This window comes from Odocoileus virginianus, chromosome 29 (genome assembly GCF_023699985.2).
Source record: "Odocoileus virginianus isolate 20LAN1187 ecotype Illinois chromosome 29, Ovbor_1.2, whole genome shotgun sequence".
NCBI classification, from domain to species: domain Eukaryota; kingdom Metazoa; phylum Chordata; class Mammalia; order Artiodactyla; family Cervidae; genus Odocoileus; species Odocoileus virginianus.
Window position 1 is genome coordinate 42,016,393 of NC_069702.1, and position 20,446 is coordinate 42,036,838.

At 42.5% G+C, this 20,446-nt stretch overlaps 1 protein-coding gene and 1 long non-coding RNA gene across 2 annotated transcripts; one reads left to right on the top strand and one right to left on the bottom strand.

Annotated features, from left to right (window-relative positions):
• The first annotated feature begins 240 nt into the window (after positions 1 to 240).
• LOC110125036 (nitric oxide-associated protein 1) lies at positions 241 to 10,499 on the top strand. Its single transcript, XM_020873873.2, has 7 exons — positions 241 to 1,466; positions 2,488 to 2,652; positions 3,266 to 3,471; positions 5,843 to 5,974; positions 6,970 to 7,086; positions 9,789 to 9,909; positions 10,183 to 10,499. The coding sequence occupies exons 1-7, from the start codon at positions 320 to 322 to the stop codon at positions 10,377 to 10,379; spliced, it is 2,085 nt and encodes a 694-aa protein (XP_020729532.2). The 5' UTR covers positions 241 to 319; the 3' UTR covers positions 10,380 to 10,499.
• LOC139032060 (uncharacterized) lies at positions 2,416 to 9,791 on the bottom strand. Its single transcript, XR_011484608.1, has 2 exons — positions 9,197 to 9,791; positions 2,416 to 8,160 (listed from the first exon to the last, which is right to left on the bottom strand). It is a non-coding gene; the product is annotated as an uncharacterized lncRNA (long non-coding RNA).
• Positions 10,500 to 20,446: the final 9,947 nt, after the last annotated feature.

The following is a 20,446-nucleotide window of genomic DNA, read 5'->3' on the forward strand; positions in this document are numbered from 1 at the left end:
GTGATTTCTTAACAGCAGGGGGTACCAGGGACAGCGCGTTAAACAAGTCTGAAAGTGGATAAACCCTCACTAACTAGCCTATTCGACCGACCTACGCTAATCTAAGTCCCCGGTATCGTTTTAAGTAGGTTTCTGGGCCACAGAGCCTTCATCGCGGGAACTCACGAGATTAGACGTGGAAGGAGGCGCTTCAGTGCGACGCTGACCAATGACAGCTCTCAGGTACTCCCGGCCTGTCTCTGCTGTTTTACGCTCATCTGGGGCCACAGTGCATGTGCGAAAAGGTGGCTCCGCCCCTTTGCCCACTGCTGCATTTCTCATGCTGCCCGCGCGCCTAGCTCACAGGCTTCTTTGCGGCTTCTTGCGGGGACCCACTCCCACTGTAACGCGCCACGGCGTCCGGGAGACGCTCCTCCAGAGGAGATGCGCTACCGATTCCTCCCCCCGACACCCAGCGGGCCTGGGACGCGGCCTTCCTCGTGGCGCGACGGCGACTGGGGGTAACCCAGGAGAGGCTGACCTGGAGGAGACTTTTCTGTTCCCTGAGTACGTCCCGGATTCGGAATCGGAAGCGACCCTCCAAGACCAGCTGCGGGAGCTCCAGCAGCGGCAGGAGGAGGAGGAGAGACGGATAGAGCAGCGGCGGGAGGAGAGGCGGCAGCGTAAGTTAGGCGCCGGCCGGCGGGTGCACCAAGCCGTGGGGCACCCGGACCCGACGGTGCCGCCCAGCGGCCAGAACTGTTCTGGCTGCGGTGCGGAGCTGCACTGCCAGGACCCCGGCGTGCCCGGCTACCTGCCCAGCGAGAAGTTTAACAGCGCGGTAGCGGAGGAAGAGGGGCTGGAGCGGACCGTATGCCAGCGGTGCTGGCTGCTGGTGCATCACCGGCGCGCCCTGCGCCTTCAGGTGAGCCAGGAACAGTTCCTGGAGCTGGTGAGCGCCGCGCTGCGGCGGCCCGAGCCCGCCCTGGTGCTGTACATGGTGGACCTACTGGATCTGCCCGACGCCCTGCTGCCCCACCTGCCCGCCCTGGTGGGCCCCAAGCAACTGATCGTGTTGGGAAACAAGGTGGACCTGCTGCCCCAGGACACTCCCAACTACCGGCAGCGGCTCCGGGAGCGACTGTGGGACGAATGTATCGGCGCCGGGCTCCTGCCGCCCCGCGGCTACCGAAGACCTCAACATCCCAGCGGGGACTGGCCACGGGACGGGGAGGACAACGCGAACCTTCTGTCGAAGTCCAGCACGGTGCTCAGAGACGTGCGGCTTATCAGCGCCAAGACGGGTTATGGAGTTGAGGAGTTGATCTCCGCGCTCCAGCGCTCCTGGCGCTACCGCGGCGACGTCTACCTGGTTGGCGCCACCAACGCTGGCAAGTCCACTCTTTTCAATACGCTTCTGGAGTCCGATTATTGCATCGCCAAGGGCGCTGAAGCTATCGACAGGGCCACCATCTCCCCTTGGCCTGGTGAGCGTCCCCTTCGGTTTCTGAGAAGCTGATAGTCTGATCGTGATTCACTCTCCTAGTCATGTATTCTTCCTTAATGTCCATCAGGAGCTGGTGGGAGGCTTCCCTTTAAAAATTCTCTACCTACTTTGTTCACATTTCTCTTCCGTGGCAGCTTAGTGCTTGCAAAGTCAGTATATGTTTTAACTTTTCAATAGAAATAGAAATACTCAATAGAGTATTCCTATGTTCAAGCCACTGTTCTAAGGTGAACTAGAGGACAAACCAGTGTAGTTTTAGGCCTTTGTAAGTTTCTCCAGAAAGTCCTTTTACTTTGTGGAGAAAAGCCTCCTTCCATCCCTGTCTTACCCTTCATATCTCGAGTTTACTCATGAGAATTCTGTACAGATTTAACATATGAATAATTCACTGATGCAATATGATGTGTGGCTTTGTTGATAATAAAAGTCAACTTTGTGGCTCCAAGAAACATCTGTAGTAATTGCAGAATGAATCCTTCTGTGACCTGTTTTTATGTAACAGTTGGCAAAATTAACTACTTCATTTATTCCTTTGAAAGCAGTGTTTAACTTTGCTTGGTAAACTGTATTCTCTGTCCTGGACTTTAGGAGACTTATACACAGAAGTGCTTTTTATATCAGTTAGTAGTATGCAGAAGATGGAAAGAGATCAGGCCTATAGATTTGGCATTCATACCCTAGTTGAGCCTGTGAGCCAGTCTTTGAGCCTGTTGCCTTACCTGTAGAGTAAGAATAATTTTGTAGAGGGACTATCCCCTGGAGAAGGCAATGGCAACCCACTCCAGTGCTCTTGCCTAGAAAACTCCATGGATGGAGGAGCCTCATGGGTACAGTCCATGGGGTTGCCAAGATTCGGACACGACTGAGCCACTTCACTTTCACCTTTGTCATGAAAGTTAAGAGAAATAATCACAGTATTCAAGACAGTATAGATCCTCTTAAATGTTTTATTCCATTTTCCTGTACAGTGTTTGTAACAGTGTATGTATTTGGTATTTCAGGTACTACATTAAACCTTCTGAAGTTTCCTATTTGTAACCCAACTCCTTACAGAATGTTTCAAAGGCAAAAAAGGCTTAAAAGAGATGCAACTGAAGCAGAAGAAAATCTTAGTCAACAAGAACAAAATAAACTGAATCTCTTAAAAAAGCATGGTTATTTAGTAGGTAAGTGTCTTCTATAGGAAAACTAGTGTAACTCTATGCTAAAATTTTTTGTTGAGCATCTTTGAAATACAGCTCTCTAGGTCTAGCTAGTTTTTTATGGGAAGAGACACTTCCTCTTTTTAGAACGTAGAGAACTTTTAAAGGCAAGGCTGTTGTTTGGAAGTCCAGAATTCATCGCACTGGGAAAACTGCAACGGTAGCTACTTGAAGAAATCCAGGAAAGGAAATGTGAATAAGTGCCTATCTGGTTGTTGCTGGAAGTAGAAGTATCTGTACTAAGATACCAGCCCCCTCCTTGCAGACCCTACGCGTTGTTGAACTGTAACAGCTTTAAATTGGATTGTCCCCCTTTCCTTGGTATCTCTTTCCAACCTCTATTTATGAAAAACTGATTTCCAACACTCTTCTCCTCCACCAAATGTGTACAGCCAGCCACACGCATTTCATCATTGCAAGAGTCTGACTCCGGCTGCATTCAGAAACAGAGCAGAAGTATCACTGTAGTCTCACTTCCTTCCAAACACCATAGTTAGTAACTTGTTTGAAGCAAACAAAAATTACAAGTCAAAAGCTTTAAACGAGTGACTGCTAACTTCAATATAACTTGTTCTAGGAAGGGTTGGAAGAACATTCACATATTCAGAAGCACAGAAGGATGAAGCTGGCTTTGAATTTGATGCCGATTCATTTGCCTTTGACATGGGAAATGAACCTGTTATGGCTGCAGATAAATCCACCAAACGAGTAAAACTGACCCCAGAAGATGTGAAAGATGCCCACTGGTTTTATGACACCCCTGGAATTACAAAAGAAAATTGTGTATGTATTTCATGTCTTTTAGAAACATTAACTTTCAAGTGCAGGAGTATTATTTTAATCAGCAGAAGAAAAAAAAGCATCCTTTCATTTTAGACTTAGTTCTGATTCATTCACCGAATTGTTTCCTTGGTGAATCTATATGCCATTTGGTAGGCGTCGCTGCTGACAACCTACTTCTATCTTTGTGGGTTTTACCTTAGTTAGAGAAATATTTACAGAATCCTAGATTTTAAGGTTGGAAGAAATCATAAATGTCACTGCGGTCCAGCCACCTGTTCCATACTTGAATTCCCTCTATAACATATTCACCAAGAGGTGCACCCACCTTGAACTGAAGGAAGGAGGGACTCACCCTCAGCTAAAGCAGTGTCACCTCACATCCCAAGGTCACCCATTTGATCTCTGACCTGCTCTTTATATTGAACTGGGCAGTCTCCCTGTACATACTTTGTACTTATTGTTCCCCAAAGGTGTATGGAATAAATGTAACGCCTCGGTCCCTTTGCCAGACATTGAAATGTTTTATGATGTCCACTCTTACTCTATGCTTTTTTTCTCTGTCATTAATTCATCCTACAAACATGGGGACTGTGTTGACATAATCCAGATGATTTGTCTTCATTTCCTGGAGCTATTCTGAGAATAGCTATGAACACAGGACACTTTCCAGCATGAGTTCTAATTTGTTTTTGTTCTTGAAAAAGTGACACAAAGTACTAAATTTCTTAAGTAGGTGCCCCCTCAGATGAACCTCATTTAGAATAGGATCAACTCATTGTTTATGTCCAATCTTGACTCCCTTAGCAATTCAGAACTTCACAGAGTAAAGAAAAAGCCAAGGAGTATAAGAAATTGATAAGAGTTAAATTAAAATCTGACTTTAAAAATTTGAGAAAGTAAAAAAAAAAAAAAAGGCTAAAAAACTTTTGCAAACTTGTTTCTTAAAGAAAAGTAACAAGGAAATTTTTTAAAATGTAGTATCTAGGGAGATTCGGAAGAAAATAATCTAAGGGGGTGTCAAGTAGTTTTCTTCAGTATTTGTGTTTGAAAAGCACATGCAGAAAAGAAATATTTTAACCCTTTTAGCAGAGACCCTAATACTTCCATTTCACAACAGAGTTCCTTGCTTCAGCTTAGGAAACTGGTTCCCATTACTACTGAACATTCCTACTGCTTCCTAGTAATGTTCTATCGCTTTAACTTTACCCACTCATCTTTTAACTTTTAGACTCAGTTAGGGCAATGACATGACTGAAGCGATTTAGCAGCAGCAGCAGGTCAGGGATGCAGTTCCTTTAGTCAGGTACACCCTCTTGTCAGTTGGTCAGAAAGGCAAGAATCTGCTAACTACTAAAGCCAGCAGTGAGACCCTCAAGTTTTTAGATAGAAAAGTTCTCTCAGGCAGTTTGATTCTGTCAGTTTATTGATTTATTTATTTAATGCCTGAACCAGTGTTTCCCAAACTAAAGCAAGGAACTCTGTTGTCAAGTGGAAGTATGAGGGTCTTTGCTAAAAGGGTTAAAGTATTTCTCTCCTGCCAGGGGCTTTAAATGTGCTTTTCAAACTCAAGCATCGAAGAAAACTACTTGCCACCCCTTACATATTTTCTTTCAAGCCTCCCCAGATATTACATTTTAATTTTCTCATTACTTTTCTTTAAGAAACAAGTTCACAAAAAGCCATTTTTTTACTTTCTCACATTTTTTGAGTCAGATTTTTATTTTAGTCTCACCAGAATCTTTGTACTTCCTGGCTTTTCTTTTCTACTTTCTCTAGTCTACTTAGGAATCTTTATTCCCAGAAGTCACAGGATCCAATCTTTATGTTTGTTTTTTTTTTTTTTTTTTTTTTTTTGCTGAGTATTTGTACAAAATAAGGAAAGTGAATACTAGAGTTTAGAAAAGATTCTTCAAGCTTTTTACTTGAGCCTAGAATGGGGTGATCACTCTCATTTAATGCATACATAGCTGCCACGAGGACAAAACACAGCACATGACTTTACCATTAGTTGAGAATTGCTGCTCCCTAGAAGCCTTGACAAGAGAACATATTTTTCTATCCTGGGATTGAATCATGAGTGTTCAGATCACACCAAATTTGACAGAATTCGGAGGATGCTGTTGTTTCAATACTCAGTATATTGCCATTATTTAAGATTAAGTTGTGAAACAAGAGTAGAGCCAACTAAAAATTGATTCCATTAGACAGAAAGAAGCTATGAATTTTATGTGCAGCAAATTCTGGAATACATACTTTGATGTATTGTGAAGCCTGGAATATATAATCATAACTTTTTATCTTACAGGTAAAGCACGATACAGCATATGTTCATTGAAAGTAATTCTCAAAAAATCTGCGCTTTGCTTTACAGATTTTAAGTCTTCTAACAGAAAAAGAAGTAAATGTTGTATTGCCGACACATTCCATTATTCCAAGAACTTTTATGCTAAAACCAGGAATGGTTCTGTTTTTGGGTGCCTTAGGCCGCATAGATTTTCTGAAGGTAAGGAAAGTCTATACCATTGAAAAATGACTTTATTTTTGGGATTTACTTTAAGCAAGCTGATACTATCAAGACTAGCAAAATGTTGATAACTAGGTCATGACTGTGTGGGGGTTGATATCCTTTTATGTGTGTTTTTTAAAATGTCTGTAATAGAAACCTGGGATAATGAAATGGTGGGGAAAAGTAATAGGTCTTAAAAAAAACTGTCTTCAAAAAACAGTTGAATGTCCCATACAGCTTGACATTAAAAAGACAGTTTCCCTCTCCTATGGTATTCTTTTCTGTGGAAATCAGAGGTCATACGTTTAGGGGCAGGGTTAATATGCATTAAATTAATTCCACACTCTATATCCGATGACATGTATACCTTTATACGTGTATTTTTTTGGTTTGGTATTCACTTACATAGCATCATTCAGATTGTAGAGCATCTATAGAACCGCTCCCCATTTTTGCCAAAGTGAGCAGAAAAATGGAAAGTGAAAGATGGATGTGTCCAACCACACTCGGTGCGATCTGCAGGCGCTGCTTTAGCACACGTCTTGCTTTCTGTTTGTTCATAATTTGTTGAAAATTTGGCCTTACACACTTCAAACCTTACATACATTTTTAGAGACCATACAATGTTAACATTTTAAACCAAACTTTATACAGGGACAATTAAAGCAGATGGTATTTTCATGTCTTTCATAGAGACATTTGTTTTAGTATCCACAAAGTGTATCTAAGGTATCGTAAGTTTATTTACATGGGTTAAGTGCACTGCTTCTGCCATCTTTCTCCTACCTTCCTCTTTTTTTTTGGCCACACCACATAGTATGCAGGGCCTTGGTTCCCGGAACAGGGACTGAACCCAGGCCACTGCAATGGAAGCACAGAGCAATAAGGACCAGACTGCCAGGGAACTCCCCAGATTTTTTTAATTGTACCTTGTAATGTGCTGGTTTTCCAAGTTTCCATTGTACAGATAAGTTCTTTCTTCCTTTCTTAAGGGAAATCAGTCAGCTTGGTTTACAGTTGTGGCTTCCAACTTCCTTCCTGTTCACATTACTTCCTTGGACAAGGCGGATACTATGTATCAGAAGCACGCAGGTCATATGCTACTGAAGGTGAGCCAATATGATTTGATGGTTGAATAGTTAGGTTAATACACCCTGGTAGTCCCACAGCCCTGATAAAAAGCCTTTGTTGGACAAAACCATCTTTGTTACACCATCAGCTAGCTCTCCCTGACCTTGTTCACCCTGAAGATTTGGCTATAAAGTGAGACAGGCTCTAATAAGAAAAGGGATGTTGGATTGGACTGATCCCAGGATACTGACAGAGGTGGGTTTTCTCTGGATGACACTGTCCAGTATGGTAGCCACATGTGGCTATTTCAGTAAGTTAATTAAAATTAAATAAACTTTAAAATTTAGTTCTTGCAGTAGCCACTTTTCAACTGTCCAGTGGTCCCATCATTTCAAAAAGTTGCGCTGGATAATGTGAGTGAGGAGACGCTGGATTTTCTCACAACAGGGTGATGCTACCGGCAGGTAATGGGTAGAGGCCAGAGATGATTCTAAGCATAATGCATGCACAGGACAGCCCCTCCCAACAGGGAATTATCTGGTCCACACGTGAGTGCTGAGCTTAGCAGCCCTTGTCTAGGTGGAAAAGCTCTCCTCCCAGGTTCTTAATCACAGACACTTAGAGACTATCTCTCTCCTGCTTACTTGATCCTTCCTTTGACCTGTGAAGCAGTGTGTGAAAATCTCTCTGATCTTTCAGAAACAAAACAAAACTCTGTCCCGCTCCTTCCTCTTCTTTGCAGTCACGCCGACTCCTGCTCCTCACCTCCCATCCTCTGCAGTCCCTGCCGTGGCCTTTCTGTGCCGCTGAAATCGGTCCACGTTCACCAGAGGCTGGGCTAGTTTGCGGCTCTTTCCGCAGACCTGCGCACACACCATCGGCTAGCCTGTAGTGCATGATGGTTCAGCTCACTGGAGCTAGGCTAGGTTCACGTCCCACTCTGCCCCACCACTCAGTGAAGCTCTGTGACTTTGGGCAAGTCCTCTACCTCTGTCTGTTGTGACCACACCATGCGGTTGTGGAGAAGATCCAGTGCCCGGGCACCGTTGTCCCTGCCGTGTGTTTGTGGTGATGAGGAGGGGGCCGGGACAGAGCTCCTGCAAAAACACCAGCTGCATCCAGTGCAGATGTGAGTTACATTAGTGAATGCTCATACAGCTATAAATGAGTCACACCTGCCTTTCAACCAGGATAAAACCAACCTGACTGCAGAAGCAAATGCTTCTTTCTCTCTGGACTAACGAAAAAAGCCAGAGTGAAATTAAGACTCCATTGAAATAACTGGCCTAACGTTGACGCTTCAGACACATGTAGGATTTGAGGGGAGGGCTCCACCTTCATGCATCTGTGTAGTCGTCAGGGTGGACTCACTGATACTTCTCAAAGCGACACTCAGGTTTCTCTCCCCTCATACAGTTTCTTGGGCCGCTCTGTGCCTCCGCCTTGCCTTCTGGTTTTCATTCATCTCCCAAGTCAAAGTCAATCCTGCCTCCTAATTATCACTGAGACCAGCCTCAGTCCAAACTGTAGCCTGCTTTCTGAGATTATGAGCTATTTCCTAGATTCCAATTTTATTGTCTTCCTCCCACCCCCACCCCACTACAGCTGTAGTTCTCAACCAAGCTTGACTCTTCCCGCAAGGCAACATTTGGCAAAGCCTGCAGACAGTTTTGGTTTTCACAACTTAATGGACACTGGGTAGAGGCTGCTAAAAATTGTGCAATGCCCAAGACAGCCTCCCCCAACAAAAAATTATTTGACTCAAAAGGTCAGCAGTGCTGAGGTTGACAAGTCCTGCACTGTACAGGTTTTTCCAAAATACAAAGCAGGTCACAGTATTTTCATTCTTTTTTCTTTCCTGCTTATAATTCCTTGTTAGTTCCACATTACTGAGAAGTCGAAACTGAAAGCCTCATCACTAATACACACACACCACACTCTGCACAGTTAAAACTACAATTCTCTGAACTCATCATCCTTTTTCCAGTTTTTGTGTCTGTACATTACTCAGAATACCTTTTAACACTGAGTAACTTTAATCTATTTTTCAAAATTCTGCTCATTAATGTTTTACCTTGACCAAGCCACATTCATTATTCCCTTCATAACCATAGTACTTAGTAGATTGCCTCTCATCATATTTCTTACCTTTTATTTACTTGCTGTTTCCACCTTCTGATCTCCTCGGGAGCAGGGACCATACTGTAACATCTATGTTTGTATTCTTAGTTATAAACACAGAGAAATCCATTAATAAATAAGTAAATTATTATTCACTTATTTCCAATACATGGAAACACCTGTAAACACAGAGCTGATGTTAACCATTATCCATGTACCCTTGATTTCTAATGAGACAGGGATTAACCTGTGTCCAGACAGGCCTGTAAGACCTAAGGTAGTTGGAGGGATGGTGCCTTAATTGCCCAGAGTTACTGTGTTTAAACCATTATGAAGGGCTCTCAAAACAGTGTAAGCTAGTAAGATTCTGCTGTCTGGAGGTGACCACCAGATGGATGCCATGGGGCCCTTGTCACTGGGATCCATAGGCTTCATCCCGTCACAGAGCTCCTGGGCTTTTCATTTGATCTAGAAGTGATTGAGGATTTTTTTCAATAGTTTAATGGTTAAAAGCATTTTATTTTTGATACTTGTACAGTATTAGCAGTGCCTTACTTAATATTAGTTATCAGGGGTTTCATTTGAATTTCCAAATAACTTTATCTCCTCCCAATGGAAGGTTCCAATGGGTGGAGAAGAAAGAATGGCAGGATTTCCTCCTCTTGTTGCTGAAGACATCACATTAGATGGAGGACTTGGGCAATCTGAAGCAGTGGCTGACATCAAGTTCTCCTCTGCAGGTAATTTTACACCAAGCACAAGAGTTTAGCATATCTTTATACAGATTTGCCTTAACTGACATCAGCCAAATTTTAAGAAATACATGCTAGATTACTCGTAAGATGCAACCTGCTCTGAAAATGAATCTGTACATTTTCAAATGCATTGATGCTTTTTAAAAAAATAGAGTGAAGCAGCAGTAGCCTCCCTTGGGTCTCCATCTGGAGCTGTGTCTGGTGTTTTTAATAGGATGGCTGCTAACACCGTCTGTTTTTTCTCGTGTGCCTGCACAGGTTGGGTAGCAGTAACACCACAGTTTAAGGACACACTGCACCTCCGAGGCTATACACCTCAAGGGACAGTTCTGACCGTCCGGTGTCCTCTCTTGCCACATATAGTTAACATCAAAGGAAAGCGCATCAGAGGAAGTGTGGCATATCAAACCAGAAGGCCTCCTGCCCTTGTGTACAATCTGCAGAAGAAAAGATAGACAAGTGAAGCTGACCTGTTCACACTGAAGATGAACTGTACAGAACATTCTGTGTGCATCACACCGCATTTGATGAAATACTGCTATAATAAAGCCCCCTCACCCTTTTTAAACTGCTAAGGACCATGCCTCTTGAGTTTTTAAACACCTTATTTTTTTAGGAGGGTACATACATGTGTGTATCTGTGATTCAAACATACCTAGAGTTCTGCTACATTGTTTTCTCCCACTAGTATTTGTTATTGAGACCAGATGGCACTTCTCATTTAGAATCTAGTTGAAAGAGGAGCTTAGCAGTTGGCTTAAGAGAAAATGGCAGAAAGTTCATTTCTCCAAACTATGCTGGCTTAAATGAGAGAGAAGTGAGCAAGCGGCTGCACTTCATGTGGTCAGCCAAGCACCCAGCTGGGGCACACTCCATGGCTTCTGTCTCTGGGTCTGAGGTGGTTGCTCAGGTTGTCATCCTTTCACAGCAATGGGAAGAGAAAATTAGAGAGTGAAAAGCACGCAGCTACCACATGGAAAAGAAGGGAAGAGCTGGAAGTTGCCCACATCACAATGTCTAGTGGTCAATATTTCCACGGCCACACCCTGCCATGAGGAAGCTGGAGGATGTAAACGGAAATGCGGAGTCAGATTTGTATTACTTAGAGGAAGCAGCAGTGAAAGAAATCTGGAAAACAAGTAGAAATTTCCCTTACGTAATCTAAAAGTACCTGAAAATCTTAGAAAAGGATTTATGTTATATCTTTTTGGAATCTCAGGTCTATTCTGCAAGGATCAGAGCACTTCAACTATTTTATAACATTTGTCTGTAAACACTGTACATAAAACATTATACCAGTCAGAAGTCTTTACCTTCAAGCATTCCTAGTAGAGTAAGTGGCCCTACAGCTGTGGACAATAAATTGGCAAGTCAAGTCCCAGGTCCCATGATGAGATGAATGCTGTGACGTTAACTGGCCTGAAACAGATCCCTGAACTTCCTGTAGACTTAGGGTTAGCATTAACTTTCTAATAGTCCTGCATTCTCTGACAACATATACACTTGAGGCCCCTCTCCCCCCTCACTAAGTAGGTCATTATAGGATAAATGGTCAGTATTTTAAGATGCAACTTGTAGGGCTTTTTGGTAGCTCAGCGGAAAAGAATCTGCCTGCCAATGCAGGAGACATGGGTTCAATCCCTAGTCCGGGATGATCCCACGTGCTGTGGAGCAACTAAGTCTGTGAGTCACAACTACTGAGCCTGTGCTCTAGAGACGAGGCAGCAACTACTGAAGCCCACGCACCTTAGAGCCCATGTTCCATGACAAGAGATGCCACCACAGTGAGACACCCATGCACTGCACCTAGAGTAGGCCCTGCTACCCACAACTAGAAAAAAGTCAGCTTCACCAACAAAGACCCAGCACAGCCAAAAATAAATAAAAACTAAAAAAAAAAAACCTACTACTTGTAAAAACCGTAGGTCTCCCTTTCATTATGTTTCAAAGTGAATACGATTGGCATCTTGGGGAAAGTGGTTCTCTGTGTGCATCCTTCATCCCGAAATGCAACATGCCACTAGCAGCAGCCGGGCCCCATTCCTCAACAATGGAGAACCCTGGCGTTTCCAGACCCACCCTCTAGAGGGTGGCAGCTTCCCAAGTGAAGAAAATGGTAGCTGATTTCTAGTTTATTTTGGAGAAAATGAAATACTGTAAATTTTGTAACTTAAAACTATGACCATTGTATTTGTGTACTGTTTGCAGTTTGGAGCTTAGGCCTGAATCTTTAGATTAAAAAGAAGAAAATATGGTAAACGTGCATTTATGGAAAAATATAGAGCCCAAATCCTGATGCTGTGTTTACCCTGAAAACGTATGTATTTTAGAAAGCCGAACATCATGGATTGGAAGAATCAATATTGTCAAAATGGCTATTCTACCCAAAGCAATCTATAGATTCAATGCAATCCCTATCAAGCTACCAACCGTATTTTTCACAGAACTAGAACAAATAATTTCACAATTTGTATGGAAATACAAAAAACCTCGAATAGCTAAAGTAATCTTGAGAAAGAAGAATGGAACTGGAGGAATCAACCTGCCTGACTTCAGACTATACTACAAAGCCACAGTCATTAAGACAGTATGGTACTGGCACAAAGACAGAAATATAGATCAATGGAACAGAACAGAAAGCCCAGAGATACATCCACCTACCTATGGACACCTGATCTTCGACAAAGGAGGCAAGGATATACAATGGAAAAAAGACAACCTCTTTAACAAGTGGTGCTGGGAAAACTGGTCAACCACTTGTAAAAGAATGAAACTAGAACACTTTCTAACACCATACACAAAAATAAACTCAAAATGGATTAAAGATCTAAATGTAAGACCAGAAACTATAAAACTCCTAGAGGAGAACATAGGCAAAACACTCTCCGACATGAATCACAGCAGGATCCTCTATGACCCACCTCCCAGAATATTGGAAATAAAAGCAAAAATAACCAAATGGGACCTAATGAAACTTAAAAGCTTTTGCACAACAAAGGAAACTATAAGCAAGGTGAAAAGACAGCCCTCAGATTGGGAGAAAATAATAGCAAATGAAGCAACAAAGGATTAATCTCAAAAATATACAAGCAACTCCTGCAGCTCAATTCCAGAAAAATAAATGACCCAATCAAAAAATGGGCCAAAGTAAACAGACATTTCTCCAAAGAAGACATACAGATGGCTAACAAACACATGAAAAGATGCTCAACATCACTCATTATCAGAGAAATGCAAATCAAAACCACAATGAGGTACCATTATACGCCAGTCAGGATGGCTGCTATCCAAAAGTCTACAAGCAATAAATGCTGGAGAGGGTGTGGAGAAAAGGGAACCCTCTTACACTGTTGGTGGGAATGCAAACTAGTACAGCCACTATGGAAAACAGTGTGGAGATTTCTTAAAAAACTGGAAACAGAACTGCCATATAACCCAGCAATACCACTTCTGGGCATACACACTGAGGAAACCAGATCTGAAAGAGACACGTGCACCCCAATGTTCATCACAGCACTGTTTATAATAGCCAGGACATGGAAGCAACCTAGATGCCCATCAGCAGATGAATGGATGAGGAACCTGTGGTACATATACACCATGGAATATTACTCAGCTGTTAAAAATAATTCATTTGAATCAGTTCTAATGAGATGGATGAAACTGGAGCCCATTATACAGAGTGAAGTAAGCCAGAAAGATAAAGAACATTACAGCATACTAACACATATATATGGAATTTAGAAAGATGGTAATGATAACCCTATATGCAAAACAGAAAAAGAGACTCAGATGTACAGAACAGACTTTTGGACTCTGTGGAAGAAGGCGAGGGTGGGATGTTTTGAAAGAACAGCATGTATATTATCTATAGTGAAACCGATCACCAGCCCAGGTGGGATGCATGAGACAAGTGCTCGGGCCTGGTGCACTGGGAAGACCCAGAGGGATCGGGTGGAGAGGGAGGTGGGAGGGGGGATCAGGATGGGGAATACATGCAACTCCATGGCTGATTCATGTCAATGTATGACAAAACCCACTGAAATGTGAAGTAATTAGCCTCCAACTAATAAAAATAAATGAAAAGAAAAAAAAAAAAAGAAAGCCAAACATTTCTCCCTTATCTTTTCTTTAGGCTTTCAGACGTCTCAATGAGCAGAGATTCCATTTTTAAATGTTTAGAGTTTATATTCTCAGGTTTCTCTTACCTCTAAAATTCAATGGTTATGTTTTCACTGAGGCACATCTAAAAATGTTCCAAGTTAGTTCCAAGTTACTTTGCTAGCAGTTTTAAACAGTGCAATTTACTAAGTTTTTGTTTCTCTTAATCTCTTTGGGTCTTCATTTTCTCATCTATAAAATGAGGGAATTACACTATATATTTCTCAGTCCTAATTTTATAGGATTCTCAGCAAAAACAGGCAGGGAAGCCAAGAAAGGGTGGTTAAAAGACCTCAGATGAAAAAAGCCCTCTGAGCATAGACAGTAGAGACTGGTGCTAGGTTTTGCTATTAATTTATACCACATTCTGCCAACCTAATGCAGCCCAGATCACTGCTGGTCTATCCAACTGATCCACAGTGGATTTGCTATAAGAAAGTTCTCTTACTGTGCTAGTTTCTGAGTGTAAGTCAGCTTACTGATACTTCTAAATCCACTCGTCACAATATGAAGAGTACCCTTCCAGCATTACTCATTTATACCATGGCAGCATGCAGGAATCAGCAAAGAGTAGAAGTTAACGGCAAGGTGTCAGGACAGCCCCTCATGTCCACAGAATAGGGGTTGAAGTTCCATCTTCTCTTTTTCTCCCCTTTTAAAATAAGAGCATTTTCTTCAAAAAGTTTCAGTGAAGTTCAATGTATTTTGTATTTCTCATCACCATCAACAGCAAGCCCTACCAATCAGTGGGTTGCTTTACTGTGTAGCTCCCCAGTGTCTAACTTGTCTCTGTAACTTGCAACACTTCCCCTGACAGCCGAGAAGCGCAGCACAGACGCAATCCTGGGTGCTTGTGCTTGATCACTCACTCTCTGCAGGCTGGAAATCACGCTGCTTTCCTGCAGGTGACTAACTTGGAGCTCCAGTGGGGCCAGACGTGGCAGACCTCTCACTGCTTCAGAGCAGGCACCCCGTGCTCCAGCTGAGGCGAGCTGTTTTGTAGACGCCCTCTGCTCATTTACCCTGGCTTCCCTCCTACCTGGCTGTGTCTTGTGGAGCAACGATCATTTCCATTCTTTCTCAGACTGCTCCATTTTCTCTTGGCTGCTCTCCTCCTCCCCGAGGGATTGTTTTCTCTCAGATGTCAGCGTAATGGTTAAACAATAAAAACAAGACTTCAGGCTCATGTGAACCCAACAGATAGCACCTCTGCCTGCTCTTAATATCTTTGTCCTGTTGTCTGTCTCACTGATGCCCTGTAGTGGGTGGGAATGGATTGATTAATAATTTAACATCATGTACGAACAATGCATCACTTTTCCCCATCACGTCAAAGACCACAGATATTCTCTCATTTAGTACAAGAGTTTCATGATCTGACAATTCCTAAGTCTAGAGTTATAGAGCAAATACCTGTGGCTTGGAGCTTCAGGTTCCTGTTTTTCAGAAGCTTCCTTTTGTTTCTCATATAATTCCCAGAATTTGCCTTCCGAGTCATAAACCTAGTGGAAAGATTACTTTGGTCTTAATATTCTCACTGGTAGGTACAATAGGTATGATGCTTAATCACAGACACCGTGAGTACCTCTGGCCAGGAGCACTGGTAGATCTGAGAAAACTGAGGCCACATACACACAGAAAGACACATTATGTTTCTTAATGTGGGATAGAGACCACATTATCAGATGGTTTTGGACATGTGAGACAGCCAAAGTTCCTTTCTAACTTTTCACTAAGTCCCCAGAATATAGCTGTATGGATTCAATGTATCAATGAATTAGGAGAACAAAGGGACTTTTCTGAGGGCTTGATTTTTGCCTTCTCTGAAAAATGGACAGCTGACTTAGCATTGACACTTTTCTAGGATTTCTTCCCATCCTGCCTAAAGGCAATACCTCAAAACAGTTCTCTTTGAGAGTATTCATTGCTGCTATGATCATATGATGACTTCCCAGGTGGTGCTAGTGGTAAAGAGGAGACACAGGAGACGCATATTCAATCCCTCTGTTGGGAAGATCTCCTGGAGGGCATGGCAACCCACTCCGGTATTCTTGCCTGGAGAATCCCATGGACAGAGGAGCCTGGAGGGCTATGGTCCATTAGGTCTCAGAGTCGACAATCCCAGGCAGGAGGTATATACTACTATCTGTATTTAGAGATGGAACTGGGGCAAAAGGAACTAGCCAGGGCCACATAATTAATGAATGACAGAGATGGGATTCACAATTCAAACACACACAAGCTTCTAGCACCTTGATATGGTGAAACTGACTTTTTTCCTTTCGATGTACAGTTCTATAGATTTTAATATATACATGCATGTGCGCTGTCACTTCAGTTGTGTCTGAATCTCTGTGACCCTATGGACTGCAGCCCTCCAGGATCCTCTGTCCATGGGATTCTCCAGGCAAGAAGACTGGAGTGGTTTGCCATGCCCTTCACCAAGGGATCTTCCCAACCAGGGATCAAATCAGAGTCTCTTACATCTCCAGCACTGGCAGGCAGGTTCCTTACCACTAGCACCATCTAAAACAAATCAACCCACTTGAAGACCTCAAAGGTAATGACACAATTTCCTTGGAAACCCTGTGTTATAGACACTTCCTAGCTTCATTTTAATCCTCCCATATAAAATTCCAGTCTGAGAATATTCCTCCAAAATACATACATACACACACACAATTAAAAAAAAAAAAGAATAATATTCTTCATAGGCAGGGTGTGTGTGTGTGATGGGCTATACCCTTACCCAAATCTATACAAGTATTCTTCTGTAATTTCTGTGCTGTCTTCCCATACCAGGTAGTTTTAAATGAAAGGTGCTTTCAGGGAACTAAGATAAACCATATTAAGGAAGAATATGAAAAATGTGTGTGTATGTACAACATACACATTATATGTGTGTATTTGGAAATAGCCCAAGCCTGGGAGGAGGGCATAATCAAGTTTTCAAGAAAAATGGAGAAAACCTCTTAATAACCGGAACGAAGGGAGGAAAGGGCACAGGCGTGCGGGACGAGCAGGGCAGTCCGGGGTTTTCAGGTCGCAGTGGGAGCATCAGCGAGGAGCGTCTGCAGAAGGGAGCAGGGAGCGCCTCACATCGGGCCGTGTCTACACCCGCACACAGGTACAGGTATGACTGCGTCACTTGTACAGTAGACGTTACCATGCTGGAAATCAACTATACTTCAATAAATTTTTAAAAAACAAAAAAATTCAAAGTACTTTCATGGCTGGCTAAAAATCTTTACACATTGTTAGTGATCTTTGCCAAGTACCACAGACAGATCACAGCATAAAAGGAGATCCTAACCCACAATTTTGATTAATAGAAAATAACATACACAGGAAATTTGGAATGCAAGCATCCAAAGAATTATACCATAGGAAAGAAACTATCCTAAAAGAAAAACCAATCTAAAACCTGATCCTTTAGTGACATAGGAGAACCGGTGGTCCCTATGTATTCACAAATCAAATAGCTCCAAAAATCAGACTTGGCCCTGAACTTGTTCAAATGGCCTTGTCTTTTCTACTTGTGTAGCGCTCATCCTGTTTCCTGTTCCTTTTTACATTTACTTTAACTAAAAGGGGATCCTGGTTGCCCAGTTTTCCTCAGCATTTAACACTGGGCCTAAAAAGATTTATTTTTCCTGTCTTTGAGTTTAAACTATGGTTAAACAGGAAGGAAAATTAGAAAAATGGGGACTACTGTCCCTAAAATATCAGATAAAGGATGTATGGAAGTATTAGCTTAAGAAAATGGCTTTTTTAACTGGACAACTAAGGCTATTCTGTAAAATTAGTTCTGAGGAATGTGTTGAAGATTTGCAACACAGGAACTTGGCTAAGATTGTTCAACAAAACGATGCTTAACAGTCCCAGTTACCCCTTGACTCCTCCATTCACAGTGGCTTCAGTCACTTCTAGGTGCAATTGCTCACTTGTCAATTGGAAATGCTTCTTTTTCAACTAAATTGAGGGCATAATTAGGTTTGTATCCACATCTAATGGCTGAGTAAGTAACCACCTCAAAACTTAGTGAACTGAAAGCTTTGCTCTGATTCTTTAGTCCGCAGTTTGATCTGGGCTCAGCTCAGTGGTTCTCCCGCCCCTTGGGGACATGCATTTGCAGACCTCACTCCACGTCAGGAACTTCAGCTGGGATGGCTGTAACAGCTGAGAAACCTGGGTCTTTTCCCAGGGGTCACTCTCTCCACCTAGGCTCTCACCCTCAGGAGGCCAGTTCTGGCTCGTTCACAGGTGACGGTGTTCAGAAAGAGCAGGAGCAGAAGTTACAAGGCCTCTGGAGGCTGAAGCTCCAATCGCACAGCGTCACTCTGCTGTGTTCCACTGGTCAGAGCAAGCTGCAGTGGCGGCAGGGACTCAGGCTGACGGGAAGGGCTGCCAAGAATCTGCTTTCACCCACTACACAGTTTCAGCATGTTCATCACCCTGAGGCAAACGCAGTACAACATGCTGTATGTTCTGACCTATATGAAGAGAACCCACTGTAAATTTACCAAACAAGAAATTTGATGCTGGGACTTCCCTGGTGGTTCAGGGTCCAGGGAATCCACCTTGCAATGCAGGGGAAATCAGTTCGATCCCTGGTGGGGAACTAAGATCTCACATGCCACAGGGCAACTGAACCTATGCACCACAGTGAAGATCCTGTGTGCCGCAACTCTGACCAGATGCAGCCAGATAAATGAATGAATGTGAAAGAAAACTGATGCTGACTTAAATTTACCTCAGGAGTCAGATACGTAGAACAGCCGTGTGACTGAGAACAGGAGGGAACACAGGTTGTGCAATTTTGATTTCATCATAAATCTTTTACGAAGTTTTAAAAGAAAAGTGTGCACTATTACTTCTGTAAATTTAAAATGCAAAAAATCCATTCAGATGCAAATGTAGGTTATCTCCTCTCCCTTACTGTATTAAGGCTGAATGCTACAAGAACATGTTACCCCGATAACCCTATATGCAAAACAGAAAAAGAGACACAGATGTATAGAACAGACTTTTGGACTCTGTGGGAGAAGGCGAGGGTGGGATGTTTCAAGAGAACAGCATCGAAACATGTATATTATCTAGGGTGAAACAGATCACCAGCCCAGGTGGGATGCATGAGACAAGTGCTCAGACCTGGTGCACTGGGAAGACCCAGAGGGATCGGGTCGAGAGGGAGGTGGGAGAGGGGATCGGGATGGGGAACACATGTAACTCCATAGCTGATTCATGTCAATGTATAACAAAAACCACTACAATATTGTAAAGTAACTAGCCTCCAACTAACAAAAATAAATGGAAAAAAAAAAAAAGAACATGTTACCCATCGTTCTGTTATTTTAAGCCACAGTAAATTAAACATCCCAAATATATACATCTTCAGTTAAAAAAAAATGAGGACAGACTTGATCACTATTAGCAAGTCTGAAAGTTCTATTTTTTCTTTTGAAAGTCCTATTTTAAGGACACAAACATAACCATAACTTGTAAGGTTACAAGATATTATGGGTTCCTTGAACCACTCACTTCACGTGCCCGTCCACTCTCAGAGTTAATAATTGCCATTAACAGTAATTAATTCTGCAGAAGAAACAAATGAGACTAAGAGGATTAGTAGGAAGACAGCAAGTCAAGACAGATTTTAACTTGTTACGAGTTTGCTGTTGTACCTGCATCATGTGATCTTTAAACAGCAATTAGAGCACAAAGGGAAAGAAGTCAAAGGTGCAGAATTTCAACATCAACATCAAGAATTAGGACCCTGGTCTCTAAAACTGCCCCTTCTGCTGACAGAATCCTGCACTGGTAGGTTTCCACAATTTACTCCTTAAGACACTCTTTCAGGCTTTCATAAATTTTATAGTACTGTTATAAGCAAGGAGAAATGTGATATATGAGTTTTAATTGTTCGGTGTAATAGTCTCACTCTTAAGAATCTCATTTGGAGAGCCTGAAAGGGTATCCCCCTCCCCCTTCCACTGTATGAATGGGGGTAAAGTGCCAGTTACCACAGGAAGCAAGACCCTGGGTCTATAGGTAAAAGGGAAAGGAAGCTCTTCTTGATAAAGAATATCAGTTACCATAAAAGATAAAATTGACTCAAGCAAGAACCAATAGATGAGAAAATCAGTGGGTTTGTTGAAGGATTAAGATAGTTTCACTATACCATCCCATGGAATATTAATTACAAAGGGAAATAAATAATAACGTCAGTGGAGAAATCTGGTAGACAACACGTTAACCAAACAATAAAAGTTAAGACAACCAATAACAGGATCATGTGCCTTCTGATGTGATGTACTGATGTAATGTACCAGTACTGACTATTCCTGCCAAGACACATAAC